Raw genomic sequence first — 24,803 nt, forward strand, 5'->3', positions numbered from 1 at the left:
TAATTGTCTAATGATATTAAGTTCAGCTGGAATGTAGTATGTGATTTGAAATTGAATTGAGTAATTTGGCGGGCTTTCTTATCATTCATGCTTTCGAAAAATTTTTACCAAGAATTTACTTATAATTTATTATTTATTTCTTTTACTTTTTGAAATATATAGATATATTTATATACGAACATTATATTTTATTTTTATAAAATTTATTTTTTATGAGTTATATTTCTTCTGTTCGGCTTTAAGGGTTCTATTTATCTTTATATTTGTATAACTATCTGTGACTAATTTTTCCTCTCTTTTTTGATTTTTTTCTTTTTTTCAAATTTTGAAAATTAAGAGACGAAACAGAAAGCATAAAAGTGAATTCAACGTCTGTGTTCAAGTTCGAATTAAATGAATAGTAATAATACACTAATACTAATAGAGACGTGTGGATAGAATGCGGATCTAGAGCAAGAATACAAGATCTTTAAGGGAAATATTATTTTTCGGGTTGAAATAATTAGTACTATAAGACAGTAATTGAAGTATTTTTGCAATTTTTTCTTTTGATATAATAATTAATGTTCAATGATCAACACTAAAAAAATAAATAGGATCCTTAAAATTGGATGGAGGTAGTACAATATATACACTTATATCCATAAATATATTTATATACGATTATTATATTTTATTTTTATAAATTAGATTTATTATAACTATATACAATATATACTCTTGTATCCATTAAGTATAGGTTCGATAGACAGTAAGTGTATAAATATTAAAATACTTTCACTTAATTGATACTTTTATACTTTAATTAGAATAATATTTTCTCCGTATTTATTTTTTACATAAAGATTTTAGTATATTAATATTTTATTAAAGTATAGTATAAATGAAATATGCAAAGACAACATATATTTGCATGTCATTAACGAATCCTAATAACAACGTTCGTCATATGATGGAGGATAGATTATGTAATATATGTCTACTTCTACAATATAATTAGAATAATATAGTCAAAAGTATGGTCATTTTCTAGGAAAATTATCATGTTTGATCTCCGATTATTTAATATTTAGATTTAATAAAAAATAAAGAGGATTTTTAAATTAAGGAATAAAAATAAAAATGAATTTAGGGTGTGTTTGTTTGGGGATTTGAATTTTGGATTGGGATTTGAATAGTAAAAATTTTGAATTTAAATAGTTGTATGATGTGATATAAATAGGGTTTGATGTGATGTTTTGAATGTAAAATTGATTTTTAGTATAATATAAAAAATGAAAAATAGGTGTTTGATTTGATGTTTTTGGGGGGGAAAAATTGAATGAATAGTGGAAATCCTCCAAAATCCTTCAAACAAACACACCCTTAGAAAATTACGCCACTACAAAATATCCTAGGACTAAGGTTAACTTCAATAATAATAAACTTCTAGTCTAAGAGTGAAATTGATACTTTGGATATGAATTTGATATCGATAAATATTTAATTATTCTGATTTTTAAATAAATTAGTTATAATTATTGATGGACAGTCTAACTAAATCAAAAGTAATTAAACATTAAAATTTGAAATCATAGAAATACTTACCACCAACATAATATTAAAGAATCGAAACAAAGTCAAATCTCATAAATTTATACCAATCTGTTTTTCACCTCTAAACTAAAAAATAAACTACTAGTTAGATGTGCTAAGAAAAATAAGAATTACTAAGAAAAATAAGAATAACAAAAAGGTATACCAAAAAAAATACATCTCTTTCTCCTCATAGAGTGTGTTTGTTTGGAGATTTGGATTTTGAGTTAATATTGAATAGAAAAAATTTTGAATTTGAATAGTTGTATGATGTGATATAAATAGGTGTTGATGTGATGTTTTGAATGTAAAATTGATTTTTAGTATAATATAAAAAATAAAAAGTAGGTGTTTGATTTAATGTTTTTTGGAAAAAAAAAAAATGAGATGAACCCAAACAAACACACCCTTAGTATCAAATGAGTAATATTTTCTTATAAACTTTATCAACTTTCCAACATTATTTCCCAAAATCTTTTTATTTGACAACTTTTTTTATTTTTTTTAGTAACCTTGCACTTAGTATGATAAATATAATTGATTGTAATTTATTTTTTAATTTTAATTTTAATAACTATTTTTATTAATATATATTTTTAATTATTTACTAATTTATCTTGAAGTTTCAGGCCCCACTTTTAAAGCGGATAAAATAGTTAAATATAATCCGATAAAAAAAAAAAAAAAAAAAAAAAAAGTTAAGTATAAATATTTCTGCAAATAATTAATATAATAATATTCAAATATATAAAAAGAAAAATGAAAATCTAAAACTAGGGTATGTATATATAGATAAAGTGTGTCTAATGGATAGACAGAGTCAGAGTCGATGAAGAGACGATCTCAGAGTGTTCCGAAATTCGGATTGTTCAGGTTCTTGGGAGAATTTTGGTAGCGTCCCCATTTTGGCACATTCGCAGGGCCCTCCTCGTCGGCTTCCTCTGTACAGGTCGCACTGCGCTTTGCTACAATGCTCGTTTGAATATTTGGTTAGCTATATTGGATTTGTTAGAACAAGTAATCTATAAAGATAGATGCGGTGTATGCTTTTGTTTTCCTCGACTAGTATTTGTGATAACTAAGGATCACATCGCATCGAATCGGAGGCGTTCATTCAATGAGTAAGCTAAACACATCATCCTCTGAATTGGATTTGGATCGCCCAAATATCGAAGATTATCTTCCTTCTGAATCCATTCAAGAACCCCACGGAAAACTCCGCCTGTAATGATTTGTGCTTTTATTTTATTTTTCAACTTTTATGTATCCCTAATTTCTTGTTTATAAATTGCGGGCTATTGTGATTTTCTGTTTAGCTGTGATTTGCTCGATATTTCACCTACTCTAACGGAGGCAGCTGGTGCCATTGTTGATGTAAGCCATCTTGCATTTTCTGAGTTTTTTAATTTTAATGTCGATCTATTAATCCACTTTTTTAACCATCTTGATGAGCATATTCATGTTTACCATTTTGTTCCTGAGCCATTATTATGCAACATGCCTTGTTTTGGTTTAATTGACCATGATATGTTTTCCTATCGAATTTCTTCACTAATGTAGCATTTGGTGCTTGCTTTCCTACTTCACATATCTTAATCCTCTTTCGTGAATACCTCAGTTCGGCAGGTCTATGAGGATAGTTATCGATATATTCTTCTATTTCTTAATCTTTGTTCAATACAGGATTCTTTCACAAGATGCTTCAAGTCTAACCCTCCAGAACCCTGGAACTGGAACATATATTTGTTTCCTTTATGGTGTTTGGGAGTTGTTGTTAGATACGGGTTTCTTTTTCCATTAAGGTGAGCTTTGGGCTTATGGGAGTTTATGTGAATGTATGTTATATCCTTCGATACTGAATAATTGAAAAATACACCATTTTTAGCTACAATGATGCATGCTACTTATTCTGTTTTATCTTTGATATATTCAAATTGAGTAGCACATAGGTTTGCCCAACAGTATGCTCTGGGAATTTTTTGATGAAATTCACCTTAAGTGCAGGGTTTTCGTGCTCACGGTAGGATGGATTATATTTCTTTCATGCTATTTTCCGGTGCATTTCCTGCTAAAAGGTCATGACAAACTTAGAAAAAACTTAGAGGTATGATGGATTAGTTCTCTTTCAAATGTAATGTTTGTTTGGATGTCATCTTGAGAATTTATACCTTCCCTTTCCTCAATTTTAGTTTTGTCTCGGTTACATAGTGCTAGGGAAATAAGTACTCCAATATTCCAATTTATTTCTTGGGAGATCATGGTACAATGACAGTTAGATAATTATATGTAAATCTAAAGACTGGGTGGGGTTGGGGAAGCTTCAAAAGTAGAGATAAGATAATGTTAGTACAAGATTTTTGGCCTTGTTGTGTGTAAGCCATATATAACCTTGAATGGCCATTTCCCACTTTCTCATCTTATTTTATTTTCTTATCAGAGAGGTTTGGTGGAGTTGATTTGCAGTTTCTTTGTTGCATCATGGACTGGGGTAGTCAAGTACCATGGTCCGCGGCCCAGCATGAGGCCTAAGCAGGTGAGCTATATGTGCTGTATATTAGCTGCTATTAGTGTTTATTGCATTTACTTTGCAATTATGGCGATGTACAAATTTTAAAATCTAATTTGGAATGTGTTGTTCAGGTCTTTGTAGCTAATCATACATCCATGATTGATTTCATTGTTTTGGAACAAATGACTGCATTTGCAGTGATCATGCAAAAACATCCTGGGTGGGTTGGTATGTTTCTTTTAATATAGTAACTATTGTAGAAATTTCAGCTTCTTTTATTTATTTATTGTTGATGCATGATATTTTACACTATTATTATCATTGTTTTGACCATTCGAAATCCTGTTTTATGTGGCATGCTAAATGTGTGATTATCTTTACTGTTTTTTTTACCTAACTATTTACACTAGTTTGTTATCCATAATAAGATCTATTATCTATGTAGTTGAAAGAGTATTTAATTAGTAAATAATTGATTGGGGACATTTTTTATATTATCTTAATGGACTTGAATTGTTCTTCCAATCATTTAGCACTGATTTGAGGAATCTAAATCTGAATTGAAAGTAGTCTTAAAATTGATGGTGATTAATTTCCTGGAACTATTTGTTGGATTAATGTTATTTCTACGGGAACAACACTTCCCATTGCTGGTAATGTATCTTGTTGGGTTATTTGCTAAATGAGAATTTACCTGAATATTGAGATAATAATCTTCTTATTTGTTAAGTTAGAATTGGCGTTTGTTCGCTGAATGCTTTCTTTATATTTTCCTTTGCTTTTTATTTATCTATTCATTATTTTCTTGGTCTTGTTGTTGCATAGGATTATTGCAAAGTACCATCTTGGAAAGTTTAGGGTGTATCTGGTTCAACCGCTCAGAGTCCAAGGATCGCGAAATTGTTGCAAGAAAGTATGTGTTACCATGATGGGCTCAATAATATTCTACAATTTCACCATCTTTCCTATTCCTTATCTTGATTTTCTTATTATTTCTATACAGGTTAAGAGAACATGTTAATGCGTCGGATAGTAATCCTCTGCTTATATTCCCTGAGGGAACTTGTGTGAACAACCATTACACAGTGATGTTTAAGAAGGTGGTCATTTTTTCACATGGTTCTTCATCATTTATAATATACTACTTGATTTTTCCTAATATTGATAATGTTGATCCTTTCTGAATTATTGGTTAGTTAAGGAAAGTTTCAGCATGTGTATTCTAATTGGACCTTAGTACCTTACTGAATCATTCACTTGCTGTTTTTGACAATTATGTTTTTCAATGTGTTTATCTTCACTTTTGTAGCTAGTATATATATATATATCTTATGTTTTCATGGTATTCAGGGTGCTTTTGAACTTGGCTGCACCGTATGTCCAATTGCAATAAAGTATAACAAGATCTTCGTTGATGCCTTCTGGAACAGCCGAAAGTAAGTTATTTAATGGTACTTTTCATTCCAATACCAGTTCAACTGTCAGTCTTATATTTATGTGATTTAGGTTTCTCTCCATAGTTTACTCAAATACTTTCGATATCTCCCAAACTCGTTTTGTGTAAACTGAATATACTAACAATTATTTGCACAACTAACTACAAGAATCTAGATTTCAAAACTTCCAACTTACCCAACATGATGTTTCATATCAGATTTCTAATAATGATGCAAAATCAAGATTAGCCTTCTTTCAAAAACATACTTATGAACTAACTCTTCCGCAGGCAATCCTTCACAACACACTTGTTGCAGCTTATGACATCTTGGGCTGTTGTTTGTGATGTTTGGTACTTGGAACCCCAAAATCTGAAACCGGGGGAAACTCCAATTGAATTTGCTGAAAGGTGCTTGTTTTTCAACCAAATCTGATTTTTTATTTCCTTGGGCATTCCTGAATAAATGTAGCGAAATCCGTGCTTTGCATTGACATAGTTTTTGTTTTTTCAAGGGTGAGGGACATCATCTCCGTGCGAGCTGGGCTCAAGAAGGTGCCTTGGGATGGATATTTGAAATACTCTCGTCCCAGCCCAAAGCATCGCGAGCAAAAGTAAGCCTTTTCCTTTGTGATTCTCCAATATCTTGCAAGTGATTGAATTATTCAATCAAATAATTTCATTCAACTTGAATTAGATATGACATATATAGCTAAAGTATGAAATCTCATGACAGGCAACAAAGCTTTGCAGATTCGGTTCTCCGTCGCCTGGAAGAGAAATAGAACTGTATGGTTGCTGGTTTTCATAAGGTATGGTTGTTGTTTCTTGTTTGTGGGATAGGTAGTTCGAAAGTTTCTATGTAGGAATCAGTTGTTACATCTTTCCTGTGCCAGGTAGGCAGGCTGGGTTTCTTTTTTCCAAAACAAACACCCAACCAGGCAGGCAGGCAGGCAGTGTTGAAGATGTGATTATGCTACTATCGGGTGATGATTCACCAATTTAATTTTTCTTGTTTGCGTTTGTTCTCTTTGTTGTAATAAGAAATTTCATGTCTGAATGTCTGTTTAATACCCCAGCCTCAATTTTCATGTGGTTATGAGGGCAGGGTGTATTTATTTGAAGTTTGATTGAATTTTATTAGATTTTAAAAATTGATATTGTGGGGTTTTTTTTTAGTTTTTTTTTTTTTTTGGGATGCCATATTTTTGTAAATGGGTGAATTGTAGTACTTCATATTTTGAAATAGATAAATAATATTATTATATCAGATATGTGTTCTAATAATTTTAATGAAAATAAGAGATTGATATCATAACGTAAATTCTATTGTTAAATATAATTCTCCCTATATCAGTCTCTAAGAGTCATTTTTATATTTTGTATTGTACTTAATATTAAAAATATTTTTATATTTGTATAATTTTTTTTACAAATAAATTTTTTTTTTTGTAATTTTTTTTTTAAAATTTATACTCTATTTTGATATGATAATTAATAGACCAAAAATAAATAAGAGCTTAGAGTCTGAAGGAGGTTATGGTGTGTTTGTTTGGGGTTTGGATTTTGAGTTGGAATTTATATAGTAAAAAATTTTGAATTTGAATAGTTGTATGATGTGATATAAATAGGTGTTAATGTGATGTTTTGAATATAAAATTAATTTTTAGTATAATATAAAAAAATAAAAATAGGCGTTGATGTTTTTAGAGGAAAAAATGAGATGAACAGTGGATATAAAATCCAATCTCCAAACAAACACACCCTTAAATATTATATATTTTTCTTAGTTACTCGGAAGCTTTTTTATAATTATATTATGTGCTTTCTTTATTTACTCCGTGTGTTTTTTTTTTATATGTTCTTTGCTTTTTGTTATTTTTCACGTGTCCTTATTATTATTATATTATATGTTTCATTAGGTTTTTTTTTTTTTTTTTTTTTTTTTTAATTAAGATGAATTCTTCTAAAAATCTAAAATTCTAGATTGAGTTTTATATTGATTTTTTCTCTTCGAATGCAATGATTTTGTGTAATTAGATCACAATAAAAGAAAAGAAAACAGATAAAAATAAAGAAATTGCGTAGAAAGATCACACATAAAAAATGCTCCATCTGTCACAGTATAATAGTCTTGTTTACCTTTTTTTTTTTCTCAAAACAATAGTCTTATTTTCTATAAATACTCATATCACCGTAAAATTATCCCTACATTTTCATTATTATTTCACAAATGTCACTGCTTTTTACACTTAATACACTCATAAGGGTAAAGAAGTTTTTTACATATATCTTTTACTTTTTACCAACTATCAATATAATATCAAAATTTGTATTATATATATATATATATATGTTGCAGTAAGTGTATATTTTATGTAAAAGTTATTAATCTAAATATTATTTTTATTATAATAGAAAATATATAATCTCGTGTGGAATTAACCAAATGTATAAATTAAAATGGAGTGGAAGAAATATACACGTGTCTTATATTTATTGTCCAAATCTAGTATTTTGTCGATTCAAAATTAATTGTTTCATTATGATAAGTGGTTTATATGTACTTTTATTATTATATACAAATACTATTAAATTTACACCTAAATTAAAACACTCATCCGCAAGAACATAAAATTTAACTACAAATAAAATATCAATATATTTTATTTTATACCAAAAATATTATTTTCTTTCTAACTGAAAGTAACATTTTTAACATTTTCGTTCCACTGAAAATATTTATTTTTTATTATAATAAAAATAATCACATATTAATACTAAAATACCTTTAATTTTTACATAAATTACAAATATACTATTACATATATAATTAATTTATAAACAAAATATAAAGAATAAAAATATTAAAATCATTTTACAGATTTCAATAATCAATAAAATATTATTAATTTTTAATTTACTATAAAATTTCAAAAAAAAAAAAACAAACATTGAAATAGGACAAAAAGGATATGTATCACTTCATATATATATATAAATAACGTGTAGTAGACACTTGTTAGTCGGATCGAAATAGATTAGAGCATGTGCAATGGACATGATAGGTAGAAAAAAGCTTCAATGCAATGTATGGAGCATGGAGCTGATGTGTCAAAAATCTTACGTAAAATTGTTCATAACTTTCATGTAGTTTTGAAATTCATGCGTAAAATCTTTCTTATTTAAAAAATTGCATGAATACTTTCAAAAAGCATAAAAATCCACTCCCATTAAACATTCTTTGTGTGATGAGAAGATAATTTTCTATCTATATTTTTGCACGACAAGAGAGTTTTATGCAATATTTTTGAAAGTATAAGAGAGCGTCATGCAATTTTTAAAGTAAAGTAGAGATTTACGCCGAATTTCAAAACTACATAGGAGTTTCATGCCACGTTTTTTTTAAAGTATAAGATAATATCATATCATTTTTAAAGTAAATAAGAAATTTACTCTAAATTTCAAAACCACAATAAAATTATGAATAATTTTATCAAAATTTTGTGTGATATAAAGAAAAAGATTGTACAATGGTTTACCATCAATTTTTAAAAGAGAGAACAAAAACCAAGGAAAAAAATGCATTCATAGAGCTTGGACTGCTCGATGGTCCGTCCATGTTATATTCATTTTTAACCGGGATATTTTTAGATCATTATATTTGATTTTTATTTGACAAGAATGGAAAAAGCTACCATATAAAAATAGAAGTCATAAAAAAAACTCCACCCTATATGCACTTAGATAATGATTAGGGATGTCAAAAGGAGAGGATACGGAACGAGTTCTGGAGGTCCCGGGACCTGCCCCATTATAAAATATTAGGCTCCAGGTTCGTCTCGCCCTGCTTCAGCTCAGCTCCAGGGCGGGTCTTGGGGCCAATCCGGCAAATTCCAAATTTAAAAAAAAAAATGATTTTTTTTAATAATGTAATATTAAAAGAATAAGCGTTAAAACACTAAAAAAATTTAACAATAAAATGTTGGCGGTGGTTCATAATGATGACGGTCAGGGATAGACAAGACAAAATTTTAGTTGAAAAAACAAGTCCGCAGGCGGTCGGCAGCCAGAGACGCGACGACAATAGTCCCAATTGTAAAGAGAATTAAAGAAAAAAAAATGGACAAATTTGATTTAGAAATTAGAGTTTTAGTATATATTTAATTTTTTAAAAATAAATATGTAATATAATTTAAATTATATAAATATATATATTCATTTTTATAATTATTAAAATATCCGAATTCGAATCCGGGTCCGGAGTGGGACGAATTTTTAGTAAAACCCGTAACCCACCCCAAACTCGGTCAAGTTTAAAACTTAAAATCCACAACTCGCTCCGAAGCATATTTTGTAGACCCGAATCCGCCCCATTGAAGGGCTGATCCAGAATGAGTCCGGAGCTAACTCGCCCCGTTTAACATCCTTAGTAATGATATATCTGTTATATTATAAATATATTATTTTGACTAAACCAACCAATCAAGTGGCTGTAGTTTAGTGGTAAGAATTCTACGTTGTGGCCGTAGAGACCTGGGCTCGAATCCCAGCAGCCACACTTAGTTTATTTTTTTTCTTTTATTGAAGAGACCGGGTCATAGTTTCCTTTTCTTCTCCAATCATCCATATGTATTTCCATTTCCCAATCCAATATTGTAGAACGAACCTGCTCTGTTGAAACCACTACGACGTCGTTTTAACCTTCTTCTGTTCAAACCAAACCCTATACTATACCCTAATTGTTCCTTTTGTTTTCCTTATCAACACCCACCCTCTTCCCTTTTTCACTTCTCTGAACCTCCACTCTTAACCCTAATAATGGCTTCCGATAAATTGGGCGCTGTTCCAGCACCGCAACTTCACGCGGGCCTCAACCAGCCTCCTCAGCTCGTTTTCCCGGATGCTTTCGGCTGCGGCCCGCTCCGGCTTTCTGCCGCCGTCGCCGATCCCGGCGCGAAGGTGACCACTCGCGAGCTCACCGCTAGCTTCCTTGGTAATCGCCACTATTTCCAGCATCAGCCGCAGCCGGCTGAGTTTCGCCACCCGTGGAACACGACCAGCCGGAGCTCTGGTGGCGACGTATCGGAAGCGGATGATGAAGACGACGATGATGACGACGAGGTTGACGATGATGAAGACAAGGAGGAGGAAGAACCCAATTTGGCGAGCATGGTGACTGTCGCCAAACTCAGTGAAAGGAATCAAAACGAGGAGGCGTACAGCACTAGCCAGAAAATGAAACACATTTCGTTGTTGGGTAGGTTTGAATGTCAACTGCAATAATCTCATCATTTCATTGGAAAAAAAGAACAGTAAGATACCATAAAGGTCCTTCCTTATCTGGAAGTCTTCATTACATAGTATTCTATGTTCAACTTTAGGTTTCAAAGAGGGAAATGTAGCGCAGAGATTACATGAAAGAAACAGCAATAGCAATAGTGGTGAAGTGATGAATGCCAGAGGAGGGGAAATATATTATATGCAGTACTTGAATGGGGCAGAAGGTCCAAGCTCTTCATCAAGGCAGAAGGAGATGACATTGGAGAATGAATGTGGTTTCAGTGGTAAAAAGGAGAGTTCATATTATTGTGAACCAGGGGATCCCCTGAGGACTATATTCTCAGACCCTATAAGGTATATACATACATATTCTGCCATTCATGTCTTTCTGTCTCATTGTTTTTACTTTAGTAGTTTCTTCTTGAGCTAAATTGAAGTTTTAATTGGTTAATCTGGAAATCCGGGTTTGTTTTGCTAGGTTTTTATATTGCTGGACTTATACCAATGCAGCTTTCTTAATGAGATTATGAGGAATAGGACTACAATGCATCATTTTACCTTTAATTATTTCTATGCATTTTCTTTTAAGAGCTGATTCATATGGTGTATTGCTGCTTCTCTAAACCAAATATAGGAAATTGCTTTTAAGATACATGATCGACATTCGTTTTCTAGAAACCTGCCATTAATTTGTAATTCCAGGTGAACAATAATCTAGAAATTAAACTAGTTCGATTTTATTTTTGGGTTATCATGAAACTTGTTTTCTCTTTCTTTTTGTTTCATTTAATTTCAGGAGTGAAAAGAATGATGAATATCAAGAGTGCTTACATATGATTTTGGTTAACTTTTGTAGTTATTTATATTATTCAACGCAGTGAGTTATGCTTGGACTCATGAGCACTTATGATGCTAACTCGCCCTTGTGCAGTGGCCTTCTTATGGATGATGCTATGATATTGCCTTGTGGACACTCCTTTGGTAGCGGTGGAATACAACAAATAATTAGAACTGTAAGTCTGTAATTCATTACCATAGTTGACTAATATTTGTGATATGTGAAACAAATTAAAAAAGAAAAAGATTTTTTAATCTTTATATGATAGAAATTATGAATAATGTAAGCATTTTAGTTGATTCTATATTTTTATATATGTAGCATGATATAACATAATGATGGTAATGTGTGAATTTTTATGGATTTAGGCAAATTATTTATTTATTTATTTATTTTTAAATTCAAGTAATTGTTATCTTGGTTAATAATGAAATTTTTATTGTATATGTAGAGAAAGAGTTATGTATAAATTTTACATTTCGTGTACATGCATGTTGGTTTGAAAGTTTGTACATATCGCGACAAGAAATATCCAGTTAATTTTGCTAAATATTTAGGGGGTATAGTTTTGATTGGTCGTTTAATTGCTTTTCTCATTAGAAGGAACTTCAGATTTAATTTGAAACCCTATTTTAAAGAATCTTTCTTGACAGGCTATAATGGAGATATATGTTCCATGGATAAAACAAGAATTTTTTATGTAACTCAGTTGAGCTGTCATCGGTTTTTTTTACTTTCACATATGATCTGAAAATTGATGAGTTTTGGATATTCTGATGCTCACTTATGTTCAATCTAATAGCTGCAGTATTTTGTCTAGAGTGAACACTTCTATAACAAAGTTACCCAAAATTTTTAAGCTGTTTTCATTTAAGTTGTTCTTAGTACTAGGCTATTTCACTTTCTGGTGTTTTTAGCGGCTGTAAACGTAGCTTGCCTAATATTAAAACTTGCATTTTCAGAAAACATGCTATTCTTGCTCACATCCAGTGTCTGAGGACAGTATTGCTCCAAATCTGTGTAAGTTGATTTATCATTCATTAACATGGAAAACTGGATATGTTGCATTAATTCAAAATTATTGTAGCTACATATATATTTCATGCCTATAATTCTTGACTTTGGATACACTGTATTTTTTTGAAATTAATGCATTAAGGATTATATCTATTTCCTAAATTCTAATCACAGTTAGGTTATTATTACTACACATTATATATCACTGATGAGTGGATATTGAACATCTATATATTCTTTGCATTTGTCAAGTTACTTGACCTTTCTTTTGTGTAGCTCTACGCCATGCTGTTCAGGCATTCAGGAGGGAAGAAGAGCTCCAGATTAATCGTTCATTGAAAAGACGGAGGGAAAGATATGACAGGGTATTTCTTCGTATCTAAAACTATTCGTGAAACTTATTGTTTATAAGTGTGCTGTACTGATTTCATGTTATCCTGCATACCCCATTTTCCCTCTCGTATTCTGATTGTTTTTTAGTACTACCATTTGTGTAGGACAAAAATACTTATGATTCCATGTTTGCCGATCACCTAAGAGCAAGGGGAGCTCAATTTCCATTTTCCGTTACTGACAGGGTTATCATAAAGGTTCTGCGAAGAAAATCCGAAGTTTATGTTTACTTGATCTGTTATGAAGAAATTTCTAACTTGAAAAGTGATTCCAGGGAAACAAGAGAACACCACCCCGTTTTGTTGGGCGCGAAGCTATTGTTACAACTCAGTGCTTGAATGGATGGTAAGTCTTGATGGTTATAAAATAAACATCCCACGTCGTGAATAGGTTCTAGCCGCAGACCATATATTTGTGATTTCTTCTTTACCATTAGCTAGCTAATGATGCAACCTCATTTCAAGTTCAAACTACAAACCTAATGATACAATGTGGTGGGGCATTGAGAAAGGTTGTCAAGTTTGTGGTGCTTTTTTCTGATAGGTATGTGGTGAAGACATTGGACAATGCAGAAAGTGTGAAGCTGCAATATCGATCGCTTGCCAAAGTTTCCGAGAACCCTTCTGCAAAGCCTTGAGATGAGTCGAGAGGCTGTAAAGTTGTGCATATAGGTAACATTAGTTGGTGTTCTTAGTTAGATACATAGAGGAAGTAACATGTTTGGAAAGTAGTTATTATTTTAGGTTTGGGGCTCCATGTCTATGATCTTGCAGTGCTATGTTTGTATATATATACCTCATCCAATCTTATTGTGCCTATTTGTTGTTATGTTATATCAAATTGGGCATTGATTATTTCACACAGCCAATCATAGAACAAGAAATCAATCAAAAACAAGAAATCAATCATAGAACAGTAAGTTGTGCATATTTCAATCAATCTTTGATTATTATTTGTGTATGTATATCCAATTCCAAGTCTAATCCCAACCCATATCCTGCAGCAATGCAACAAAGTTCATTCTTAACAACAAAGAATCAATGGGTTGGGCAATTCAAAATCAAATGAAATCAAATCAGTGGTCTGTAGCAAGCAGCCAAGAATCCCTCAACTGCTGGAGAGCAGTATCCCTGAAATTGTTGACCTTCATCAAGCAGAAATGAGTGCAGAACCCCAACCCCATCCCACCCAACACCCTGTTCGTCTTCAGCAAGTAGCAGGCTGGTCCATACTCACCACCCAACCCTACCCCCTTCCCCTGTACAACCACCCCCCACGCCCTTGTCACGCCTTCACCATCGCCATTACCATCACCATTCTCTTCTTCCTCCAGTTCATCCACAAGTATTAATCCATCTGGCTTTGATTCCCCTGTCTCCCACTGGATCTTCACCTCAGGCCATCTCTCCACATTCGCCTTCTCCGTTTGGATCCTTACTTCCCCATCCTTCATTGCATAGATCTGCACCAGCAATGGCGCCTGCTTCAGATTCTTCACAATATCCGCCACCGACTCCCTCATCCACGCATCGATCTTCTCCGGAGACGCTCCGCCGCGAGAATCGCCTTTTTCGATCGGCGGAGACACGGCGGCGGATGCTGCCGACGCGGATAAACCCTGCGGCGGCTTGATTCTACTGCAGATCGACAAATTAGACTTCGCGGAGAATGTCGAATCGCCGGAGACGTAACCTGAGGGAATCGATAATCTCGCGCCGGTATGAATCCCGATCGACGCCGCCATCGCGACGGCAAGCAATCGGAAAAATTGTAGGGAGCTAGCTTGTGATTCCACGGCGGCGAATCGGAGGGAGGATTCGGAGAGAAAACTGGGGAGGAGAGGCGGATGAAATTCCGAATCCGATGATTACGAACATGAAAACCGTTGCTAGGGAACTGGATGGCGTGTATATATAAACTGAGCCGAGGAGTAATGGCGAGGGAATCTGCGATGGAGGTTCCCGCCGTGGCGGAGTAGACTCGTCACGTGCCGCCTCGCTCACGGCGCGTGCCTGCCGCAATGAAGGCACGCCGGGCACGAGCCAAACGTGGAAAATGCTGCTGACTGTATAATAATAATATATATTCTTCGTTTTTTGAGTATCTACTATTCACCTAACAAAATTGAATTTTTGTTATTGATTAATATTAATGAACAAAACTTTTATTTTCGTTTCCATTCGAAAGGTTGTTTGGAGGTTTTTTTAGAGGAAATTAACAAATAATAATATTTTTTTAGTTAAAAAAACTTATTATTATTATTATTTTTTTAATTTTAGTAAAATGAATTATATATTAATAATAATTGTAATTTTAATTTAAATTATAGATATACTATTATAAATATAATTATTTTATACTCATTCTGTCCAGTTTAATTTATATATTTTTTTTTATTTAAGCGTCCGTCCTACATTATATGTTATTTTTTAAAAATATCATTATATATTTTAATTACATTTTAAAATTCAAAAGTATTAAAATATTTTACATATTTTTACTAATAAATAAAATATCATTATTTTTTAATTTTCTACCAAATAAAAAATAAAAAAAAGTACATTCAAGTGGGACAAAGGTAAGTAGTGCAGTAAAGAATAAAGAATAAATACGCCGGACATACCCGGAAGATCTATACATTAATGATTCGGAACCGGAAGGCAAATTCACTAAAAGACTCAAAGATACATTCCTTGAAAAAGGACAATAGCAGTGAATGTGCTTGTCTTGAATCTGGAATAAACAGTGAACAAAATACGAATTCAGGTGGAAGGGCGATCTTTGCCAGAATTTTTTATATCCAAAATAATAGTGGTGCATTCATTGAATCCCGAGAGACTCATTGTTCAAATAAAGCAACCGGATAAATTTGGTAAGAAGATCGAGATTCCAAGTAGGAAAGGATCGAAGGCCAAGACCTCACTCTTCTTTTGGATATCACATTGTTTTTCCACACAACCACAATTGAGAAGATCTTCCAAAGAAAAAATCCGACACAATTTCGAAATATGGTGGGGCACGTCGAGGGCATGGGGAATATGTAGAATCAAAAGCCGTATACGCCTTGAATCACAAACGGATAAGCTCAATCCATCTAGCATAAGACAAGTTGCAACAACTTCAATATCTAATAAGTTTAGAGATTGAATTAATTAATCCATCAAATTGAGTCAATTTAGGTTTTCCGGGTTAATTTTAATTTACAGGTACTTAAATGACACTTGGCCACGTTGAAATCCTGTGACCGAAACGAGTTGATTTATTTTAGGAATTAAGGAACCGACTACCAAAATATTGAATTTTGAAATGAGGAAGATATCAAAAGTTACTTCTAATTTATTCAAACAGTTCATGAGAATTCCTTTATAATGTGCATCACTCCGAGAGAGGAGAATAATATCATCTTCAAAATCCAAGTAGCCGATTTTGAGGGGTTCAAAGCTCGGGTGATAGTCCATCTCAAGCTCATGACATAATAAAGAGGTACGAAAAAAAAAAAAAAGGATCACCTTGCCGAAGATCTTTTCATCATTTGAAAAATCCATGGATACTTCCATTGATAGAAAACTAGAATGATGTAATAGTAACGCATTCCATCAAGAGATTGATGAACAAATTCAGTTAGTTTAAATAAACCAACATGTCTCACAAGAAAGTTCAAGAAATCTAGTCGAAAGCTAACAGTAAAAGTTGTCGAGGTGGAGCATCTCGTGAAGAATGCTCACGTAGCTCGAAACCAAAATCATCGGAGCGAAGCTCGCTCTCACATACGCAAGGAGACAATTTCGATATCGAAAAAGAACTAGATGAGTCCTTCTTAAACATGTTTAATTAGTAAAACTGTTAAATCGATTTAATATTTAATCTTGTAGCTTTAGCTTATAATGATTGAAAGAAATTTAAAAATTTGATTAAAATTGATTTTATGGTATTTTAATTAAGAAAATGTAATAACATTAATTTACTACGTTATATTTGGAAATAAAAATTAATCCAAAATATAGAAACTTGATATACTACCTCGTCCCTTAACTAAGTATTAAGTTTATTTTTGCGTGTCGGATTTTGAATATGAATATGATATTCATACATAGTACAAATTAAGAGAAAAATAAAAATAAAAATACTTCTATTAGTGTTGTATAATGCAAGTACAATGACATTTATTATGTTGAGTTATGTTTCAGTTAGGATGCTAATTTGGTCGATTCAACATATTATTGATTTAATCCGGTCAGTATATATATATATATATATATATAAGACAAATAATGCATATGTGACACATATGATATAATTCTACATAGCATAGTATATTATTTATTTCAGTACACTAAAAATATTTATACAGTACAATATATTATATAAATAACTCAACATGCTTTTATTTGATACAATATTATATTTTCTATTTTTTTATGGGTAGATTAGATCAAATCAACATAGTATCGATTTGATCAAATTAGCACCCTAACAACCATGGTTAAGTCAAAAATGAAATTAATATTGATCATCCCATATATCTAAGAAGTGAATTTGATTTGTCATAAAAAAATAATAATAATAATAAAATTGAATTATGTTTTTGCGGATGTCATATAACGTGACCAAATTTAAATTCCAAACATTTTTTATATGATTAAATTTACATAGAGGTTGTTTTGTTATGTTATATTTTTTATTTAAAAAAAAATATATTTTGATTCTTTCGATTTTATCTTTTGAACAAAGAGAAAATGAGAAGAAACTCTATCCAAGATTTTCTTTCATCGATTTTCCTTTTAAATTATTGTTTAAATTGCATATATATATATATATATATTGATGATTTTGACATGAATTTTATTTCATCCGTTCACAAATTAATGTCATATTTTTTTATTTGGAATCCCAACAATTATTGTTCTATTTTCCTTTTTAAATATAAATTTTATTTTTTACGCTTAATTTATTTACCACTTTTAATTTCTACATTACCATAAAAGATAAATTTGTCAATTTATATAAAAAAAAAACCTTAAATAACCGTACAAATATACTTTAGGATAATATATATTGTACGAAAGGAGTATTAAACATCATCATCATCATCATCATCATCATCATCATCATCATCATCATCATCATCATCATCATCATCAAGTTCTATTTCCGTGAAACTCGAAGAGAATCACTTGTTTAATATTTTTAGTTTGAAGTTTTTGTTAATTAAATATAAAAAAAATAATAGTAGTATTTTAATTTGAATTATTGATTTTTTTTTTTGAATGAGCAGAATAAATATATTATATATATATATATTAATGATAAAATATTTTTTTTTTTAGTTAGGTAAACCATATTTTGAAACAACATATTTTTTTATTTTATTGTTGTACTCCTTCCAACCCGGAATACTTGACACATTTGATCTGGTCATAATATTTAAGATAGTTGGGATTAAAGAGTTAATGATAGTAGATTAAGATATTATTTTTTTAATTATATTATTTGAGTGATGTCGTTGGTATTTTTAAAATAAAAATTAATATATAATTAAAAAAAATTTAAAATATTTATTTAAATATTTTAATTATTACTCATTTCGTCTTAAAATAATAGAAACATTTGAGATGTGCATGAAAATGAAGGAATAATGGTATTATATTGATAATAAGTATAAAAGTGTTTGTAAAAGACCAATATGTTTTTACTTTATGTAATTATTGTTAATAAAACAAGGATAATTTTGTAAAAAAGTGGGAAGATAGTTACCAAAAATAAAAATGTGACTATTATTTTGGCACGAACGAAAATGACAAAATAAGACTATTATTTTGGAACGGATGAAGTATATCTCAATTAAAAATATATGACATAAATATCATTTTGAAGAAAAAATAAACTTTTACGCGTAAATAAAAAAATATGTTTATTTATGATTAATGTAAATTAATTTTATATGAAATAGAGAATTAACGTAGATAAAAATATATGTTTATTTATAAGAGATAAAAAAAAAAATAAAAATAGATGGGTCTAATATAAAAATAGGAACCTGTTGATTACTATAAAATCATGATGTCAACTTTTATTATAGGATAAAAAAAGTATTATTTTAATTCTTATAAATCCTAAATTCGAAACAATTTATTAATCCTACATATTAATAATCTGCACATACAATATTTATTAATTAGCCTACTCAACACCATATATTCATTTCTATCATTGATTTGTTCCCCTATTTTTAATCGATAAATTTAAATGTGTCCTGTCAATTTAATTTTGATTTATTATTTATTTTGTTGATTCAATTTTTATTGTTTAGTTTTGCTTTTAAATTAAAGGGAAAAAAATGGTCCAAATATAATCAAAATTAATCAATTTTGGTCCCAATATAAAAAATTCATCAATTTTGGTCTCAATATAACCAAAATTTATCAATTTTGGTCCCAATATAAAAAACTCATCAATTTTGGTCGCAATATAATCAATTTCAATCAATTTTGGTCCCATTATAAACAATTTTTATCAATTTTGGTTCCACCGTTAAAAAATTGACGGAAATTGCTGACGTGGACATGACGGAAGTGACGTGGCAGTTGACCTGGAAAGTACACGGCCATGTACAATTATACACGGCTATGTAACAACATGGCCATGTATATTTCAGTGTATAATTATACATTGTCATGTTGTTACACGGCCATGTACAATTATACACGGCCATGTTGTTACAGGGCCATGTATATTTCAGTGTATAATTATACATAGCCATGTTGTTACACGGCCATGTTGTTACATGACCATGTATATTTCAGTGTATAATTATACATGACCATGTTGTTACATGGCCATATATATAAGTATTTATCGAGTATGTTCTTTTGGAAGATTTTGTCTAAAATTATACTATTTAGCAAAAATTTCAATACATTAATTGGATGTTTGTAAGAAATATTTTTTTTTTTTTGCTAAATAGTAGAATTTTAGACAAAATATTCCAAAAGAACATACTCGATAAATACTTATATTTGAACTAAAATTGATATATTTTAATTATACATGGCCGTGTAACAACATGGTCATGTATAATTATACACTGAAATATACATGGTCATGTTTACACGGCCATGTACAATTATACACTGAAATATACATGGTCATGTAACAACATGGCCGTGTATAATTGTACATGGCCGTGTAACAACATGACCATGTATAATTATACACTGAAATATACATGGCCGTGTATAATTGTACATGGCCATGTACTTTCACAGTCAACTGCCACGTCACCTCCGTCATGTCTACGTCAGCAATTTCCATTAATTTTTTAACGGTGGGACCAAAATTGATAAAAATTGTTTATAATGGGACCAAAATTGATTGAAATTGTTTATATTGAGACCAAAATTGATGAGCTTTTTATATTGGGACCAAAATTGATAAATTTTGGTTATATTGGGACTAAAATTGATGAATTTTTTATATTTGGACCAAAATTGATTAATTTTGATTATATTGGGACCAAAATTGATTTTTTCCCTAAATTAAAATATTATTGAAATAAAAATTTAATTAAAAATTTTAAATTTAAATAAAAACCAAACAAACTCTAAGCTTTGATTGTTATTAATTATTTAATTTTCATTAAATACTAAAAGTTTTTAGATAAATAGTTTTAAAAGACAGAAGAAAATATATTTGATTTTAGTTTCATATCAAAAAATTATTACTATTTAATATTTTTGTTTATAAAACACCATATTTAAACTTCATTTAAATTAAAGCTTAAGTCAAATCAAAGAAAAAAAATAGGTTTAAAAAGAATATTGTAACAAACAATAGGTAATTATAAAAAATAGGTTTACTCATTACGCAGTTTCGGGTAGCGACTACGAATTCTCGGATTATAAAAGAAATAATAAAGAATATCGTAACAAAGAAAAAAATTGTTGGGTATTTTTATGCACATGTATAATGTGTACAACTAATTGAGAGGCAATTTTCACAAAATTATTGTCCAATGTATTTGTCGGTGGATATGGACGGCTGCTTTGTGTTTTCACTCTTAGACACGTGAAATTGGTGTCTAAGTTATTTATTTATCTTTATAATTATAATATCATCATGAATGCATATGTTGAAATATTTACTTATTTAATTTTAAATTAAATTTAGTTATTTTAGATTTGACTGTATCTATTATATTATAGTAGGTTTTTATAATTTGAGTTCATGAGTAAAATGTCATGCATTTATTTATTTTTATGTTTTTATTATGAATATTGCTACGAGACAACTCAGATAATCAAGAAGGGCAAACAAGAACAGGTGAACATAAGAATTTGATAAGTCAATTCGATCAGAATGATCTACGCAAACACATGTTAAAGTAAGTATACATAGATATTTATAGCCTAAGTCTATACCAATAATATCCAAACCATATCTAAATCATATCCCTAGATTTTACCGATATAATCGGCCTTCATATCTCAACAAATATAATGCGATCTTCTAGTTTTTGTAAAATAATTATACATTTTAGAGCAAAAAGCGCTTATGCTCTTTGCTAAAGGGCAGGTCATCATCGTCTGGATGTTTTTTGGAAAGCTTTGTGGTATCTGGATATTGGTTATCAGATTAAATTATTTCTTTGAAAGTTAGACTCGAATATTCTGCCCATAGCGCAAGTTTGCTTTCACTGGAACATCGTTTCATCTCTTGTATGCTCTTTGTGTGGCTCTCATTCTGATGACACTCTCACACTGAAGCTGTTTGGAATGTTGGTGGAATTTTCCATTGGTTGATGCCATCGTGAGACGTTCTTGGCAGCCACATCCTTGGGCGTCTTTTATCCTATGAGCACAATGGTGTTATATGCAAGGATTATTTCTTTACAATATTTGGTGGAACTAAAACTGCCTCTTATTTTCGCTAGAAGATGCTATCCCCCCGGACCATATTGCTACACGTTCCTAGGTCTTTGCCGATCATATGGTATCCGATGGTTTATGGCTTGAGGATTGTTAAGATAAACAAGATAATCTAACAATCAAATTTATCAATAAGAGTGAGGAACAACTACACTCCAATCACATTTACTGTCAATCACACTGATGTACATAGACGATAAAATTTCAAAGAGTACTTGCCGTGATCATAAAAGATCAGAAATCATACAAATCGACATATGAATCAACAAGGAAAACAACAGTGTTCTCAAAGGAACACTTGTAATGGTTCAAAACAGTTATAAACCAACATACAAGCATAACATTAGAAACGATACAACTAAATTGGAGAGATTCAACCGAATTAGATCATATCAGATGTTTTCCATAGTCCTAGGACACCGGTACCTCAAGTTGAACCAAACGAAGTAACCAAACTAGACTGTAACCTGCGGATGAAAGAGAGGTGATAGAAGAAGCACAAAAACAAATGCAAGTGAAGAATTAGCAATGAATGAGGTGAAGGAAACCGATACGGAGATCCTTTAAGGAGCGGACAAAGGAGAATGCATAGTGATGCGATTCAAGTAATCGCAAGCTAATTGTGCGCAAGTGTGATGAGAGTGTATGAAATAGAAGTGAGATATGGAGGATTTAGAGTGCTCTGTGTGTATTGCGAGTGTATGAAAGATGGTATAGAAGATGGTAGAGATGGAGATGAAGTTCATAGTGAGTTTGTGTGTGAGAGACGGGCGGCAAAATGTTTCACATTGAGGATGAAAGGATGAAGATAATGAATGAATGAATGTACCCATTAGGGTTAAGAATATATATATATACAGGTGTGTTTATTTGAGGGATTTTTTTCAAATTTTACTATTAATTCAATTTGTTTTTTTTTTTAAAAAAATATCAAATTAAACACTTATTTTTTATTTTTTATATTATACTAAAAATCAATTTTACATTCAAAATATCACATCAATACTTATTTATATCATATACAGCTATTCACATTCAAACTTTTTCCTATTTAATTCCCAATCCAAAATCCAAACCCTCAAACAAATACACCCATAGTATATAATGGGCTTGGCCCAACACGAGGCCCAACAAGTGGCAACCCCCACGTCACCTTGGATTAAAATAAATGTTCATAACTCAAAGTCGTGATCCAAATGACATGTTTCAAATCCTAAAATAAAATTATCTTCAAACGTGATAACATACAAGTCATCCAGAATATTATAAACAAAATAAAAAAAAGCAAAAAAAAAAAAATAATTATACCAAACTCATTTTTACTAAAAATATCAAATTTGTTGAAAATATTGGCTTATCGATATTTTTTTGTACTATATAAATAAATAATTTTCAAATATTAGATATACCATATCATATTGTACCATACAAGCTACACCAGTGAGAAGTGTGTAACAATTAGTTCATAAAGATCAAATTAGTGAAGTTTTCTAATCTACAATCCTAGCCCCCATAGCAATATAATTTTATTTATTTTTTATGTACTTTTCGGTATAATATAACAATTTTTTGTGCGGTATTCATATGAAAATTTACTATATCGAAAAATTTGTTATTGGAATTAAATATATTGAAGTTTCAGTTCCGTAGCAATATAAGAATTTGACATATAAAAAATTTCAATGAAATATATACGATATAGATTTTTGGTATATTATACCGAATCTTCCTTGAGTAAAAACAAAGATCAATTTGCTGCTTCATAACGGGTGGCAAAATTATGCGATGAGTTTATCTGCCGACAAGTTTATCTAGCAAGCATTAAAAAAAATAGCGAATTGCAGGTTTCAACGTCATTAAAATTATATATATATTTTTTTGATAATATAAAAAATATATAATGTTGACTTTTTTAATATAAAAAATACTACTAATATATTTTTTTTGAATTGTTGACTTTTTTTATGAATACATAATGTATATATTATATTAATGTGTGTATATTTATATTTTTTTAATAATATTTATGAAAAATTATTTCATTGAGAAATGATCCGTGAAAGTGTTTTCTTTCTTTGATTCTATGATTAATTTTTTTACCCAAAATATCATTCATAATCTTATTATGAATTAAACTCCATAAAAGTTATTTTATAATATTTTTTTTTAATATATACTAATATATTAAAATTTGGTTGTGACATTTTATCATGATATATATGTACATATAACTAGCATAGCACGGGTATATATTTATTAAATTGTATAATATTTAATTTTAATTGTTATACATATTAATATGAATTTATCATAATACTATAACACATATTTTCTACTTAAAAAAAAAAAATTTGTATAAATATACATAAAATTATTCATAATTTAAATAATATATATCTTTCATCTAAATAAAATAAAATAAAATAAATAAATTCTAATAAACAAATTTATTAAAGCAAATCAATGTATAGTAGAAACTTACTTTAAAAAGTATTTTTTACTTGGCAATATATACGTAGCTTTTATGACAAACAACTTTGGAGAAATAATTGGCATAAATTCGACTTAGAAATATATTTTTAATTTTTAATTATAATTAATTTCAATATTAAAAACTCTACAACAAAATCAATATAAGCTTATATTGCTCATCTCATATACTGCTTAATATTTCATTCGTTGAATATATGTAGAATAAATTTTAGCACCAACCAAAAAAAAAATAAAAATACAATTGATGTTTCATATGAAAATAGATGGAATGTTACTTATATAAGTTAATATGTAATTATGTATCAAATCCCTAAATTTAAGAAAATTATAGTTATC

The 24,803-nt window shown here is 30.1% G+C and overlaps 3 protein-coding genes and 1 non-coding gene across 6 annotated transcripts; 3 read left to right on the forward strand and 1 right to left on the reverse strand.

Annotated features, from left to right (window-relative positions):
* Positions 1–2,377: 2,377 nt before the first annotated feature.
* Positions 2,378–6,677, forward strand: LOC127256483 (glycerol-3-phosphate acyltransferase 9-like). Of its 2 annotated transcripts, none has more exons than XM_051282514.1 (13): positions 2,378–2,799; positions 2,892–2,949; positions 3,259–3,377; positions 3,580–3,679; positions 4,013–4,108; positions 4,216–4,312; positions 4,910–4,997; positions 5,088–5,184; positions 5,435–5,520; positions 5,811–5,930; positions 6,035–6,133; positions 6,256–6,331; positions 6,416–6,677. In XM_051282514.1, exons 1-12 carry the CDS (start codon positions 2,693–2,695, stop codon positions 6,302–6,304), a joined length of 1,116 nt encoding a protein of 371 aa, XP_051138471.1. In that variant the 5' UTR covers positions 2,378–2,692; the 3' UTR covers positions 6,305–6,331; positions 6,416–6,677. The 2 variants fall into 2 exon arrangements, with proteins under 2 accessions (XP_051138471.1, XP_051138472.1); XM_051282515.1 differs by having other exon boundaries at positions 6,420–6,677.
* Positions 6,678–10,008: 3,331 nt separating this feature from the next.
* Positions 10,009–10,080, forward strand: TRNAH-GUG (transfer RNA histidin (anticodon GUG)). Its single transcript has one exon. It is a non-coding gene; the product is annotated as a tRNA-His (tRNA).
* Positions 10,081–10,148: 68 nt separating this feature from the next.
* LOC127256318 (U-box domain-containing protein 62) lies at positions 10,149–14,805 on the forward strand. 2 transcript variants are annotated; one of them, XR_007839834.1, is made up of 8 exons: positions 10,149–10,779; positions 10,904–11,156; positions 11,734–11,815; positions 12,603–12,660; positions 12,934–13,022; positions 13,138–13,247; positions 13,325–13,395; positions 13,594–13,671. XR_007839834.1 is itself a non-coding variant. In XM_051282278.1 (8 exons), exons 1-8 carry the CDS (start codon positions 10,341–10,343, stop codon positions 13,685–13,687), a joined length of 1,179 nt encoding a protein of 392 aa, XP_051138235.1. In that variant the 5' UTR covers positions 10,153–10,340; the 3' UTR covers positions 13,688–14,805. The 2 variants fall into 2 exon arrangements, 1 of the variants encoding a protein (XP_051138235.1); XM_051282278.1 differs by having other exon boundaries at positions 10,153–10,779; positions 13,155–13,247; positions 13,594–14,805.
* LOC127256319 (uncharacterized) lies at positions 13,934–15,106 on the reverse strand. The gene has a single exon (XM_051282279.1). The coding sequence runs from the start codon at positions 14,792–14,794 to the stop codon at positions 14,126–14,128; it is 669 nt and encodes a 222-aa protein (XP_051138236.1). The 5' UTR covers positions 14,795–15,106; the 3' UTR covers positions 13,934–14,125.
* Between the last annotated feature and the right edge of the window lie 9,697 nt (positions 15,107–24,803).

Source organism: Andrographis paniculata, unplaced genomic scaffold (genome assembly GCF_009805555.1).
Source record: "Andrographis paniculata isolate CXL003 unplaced genomic scaffold, ASM980555v1 Contig55END, whole genome shotgun sequence".
In the NCBI taxonomy this organism is placed as follows: domain Eukaryota; kingdom Viridiplantae; phylum Streptophyta; class Magnoliopsida; order Lamiales; family Acanthaceae; genus Andrographis; species Andrographis paniculata.

What these genes read in the sequence shown, in the direction of transcription:
- LOC127256318 (XM_051282278.1), top strand. Translation starts at nt 10,341, where the DNA reads ATGGCTTCCGATAAATTGGGCGCTGTTCCAGCACCGCAACTTCACGCG. An exon ending in GAAACACATTTCGTTGTTGG is followed by an intron (nt 10,780 to 10,903) that starts GTAGGTTTGAAT and finishes GTTCAACTTTAG; the next exon opens with GTTTCAAAGAGGGAAATGTA. An exon ending in CAGTATTGCTCCAAATCTGT is followed by an intron (nt 12,661 to 12,933) that starts GTAAGTTGATTT and finishes TCTTTTGTGTAG; the next exon opens with CTCTACGCCATGCTGTTCAG.
- LOC127256319 (XM_051282279.1), bottom strand. Translation starts at nt 14,794, where the DNA reads ATGGCGGCGTCGATCGGGATTCATACCGGCGCGAGATTATCGATTCCC.
- LOC127256483 (XM_051282514.1), top strand. Translation starts at nt 2,693, where the DNA reads ATGAGTAAGCTAAACACATCATCCTCTGAATTGGATTTGGATCGCCCA. An exon ending in GCCTTCTGGAACAGCCGAAA is followed by an intron (nt 5,521 to 5,810) that starts GTAAGTTATTTA and finishes ACTCTTCCGCAG; the next exon opens with GCAATCCTTCACAACACACT. An exon ending in CCAAAGCATCGCGAGCAAAA is followed by an intron (nt 6,134 to 6,255) that starts GTAAGCCTTTTC and finishes ATCTCATGACAG; the next exon opens with GCAACAAAGCTTTGCAGATT.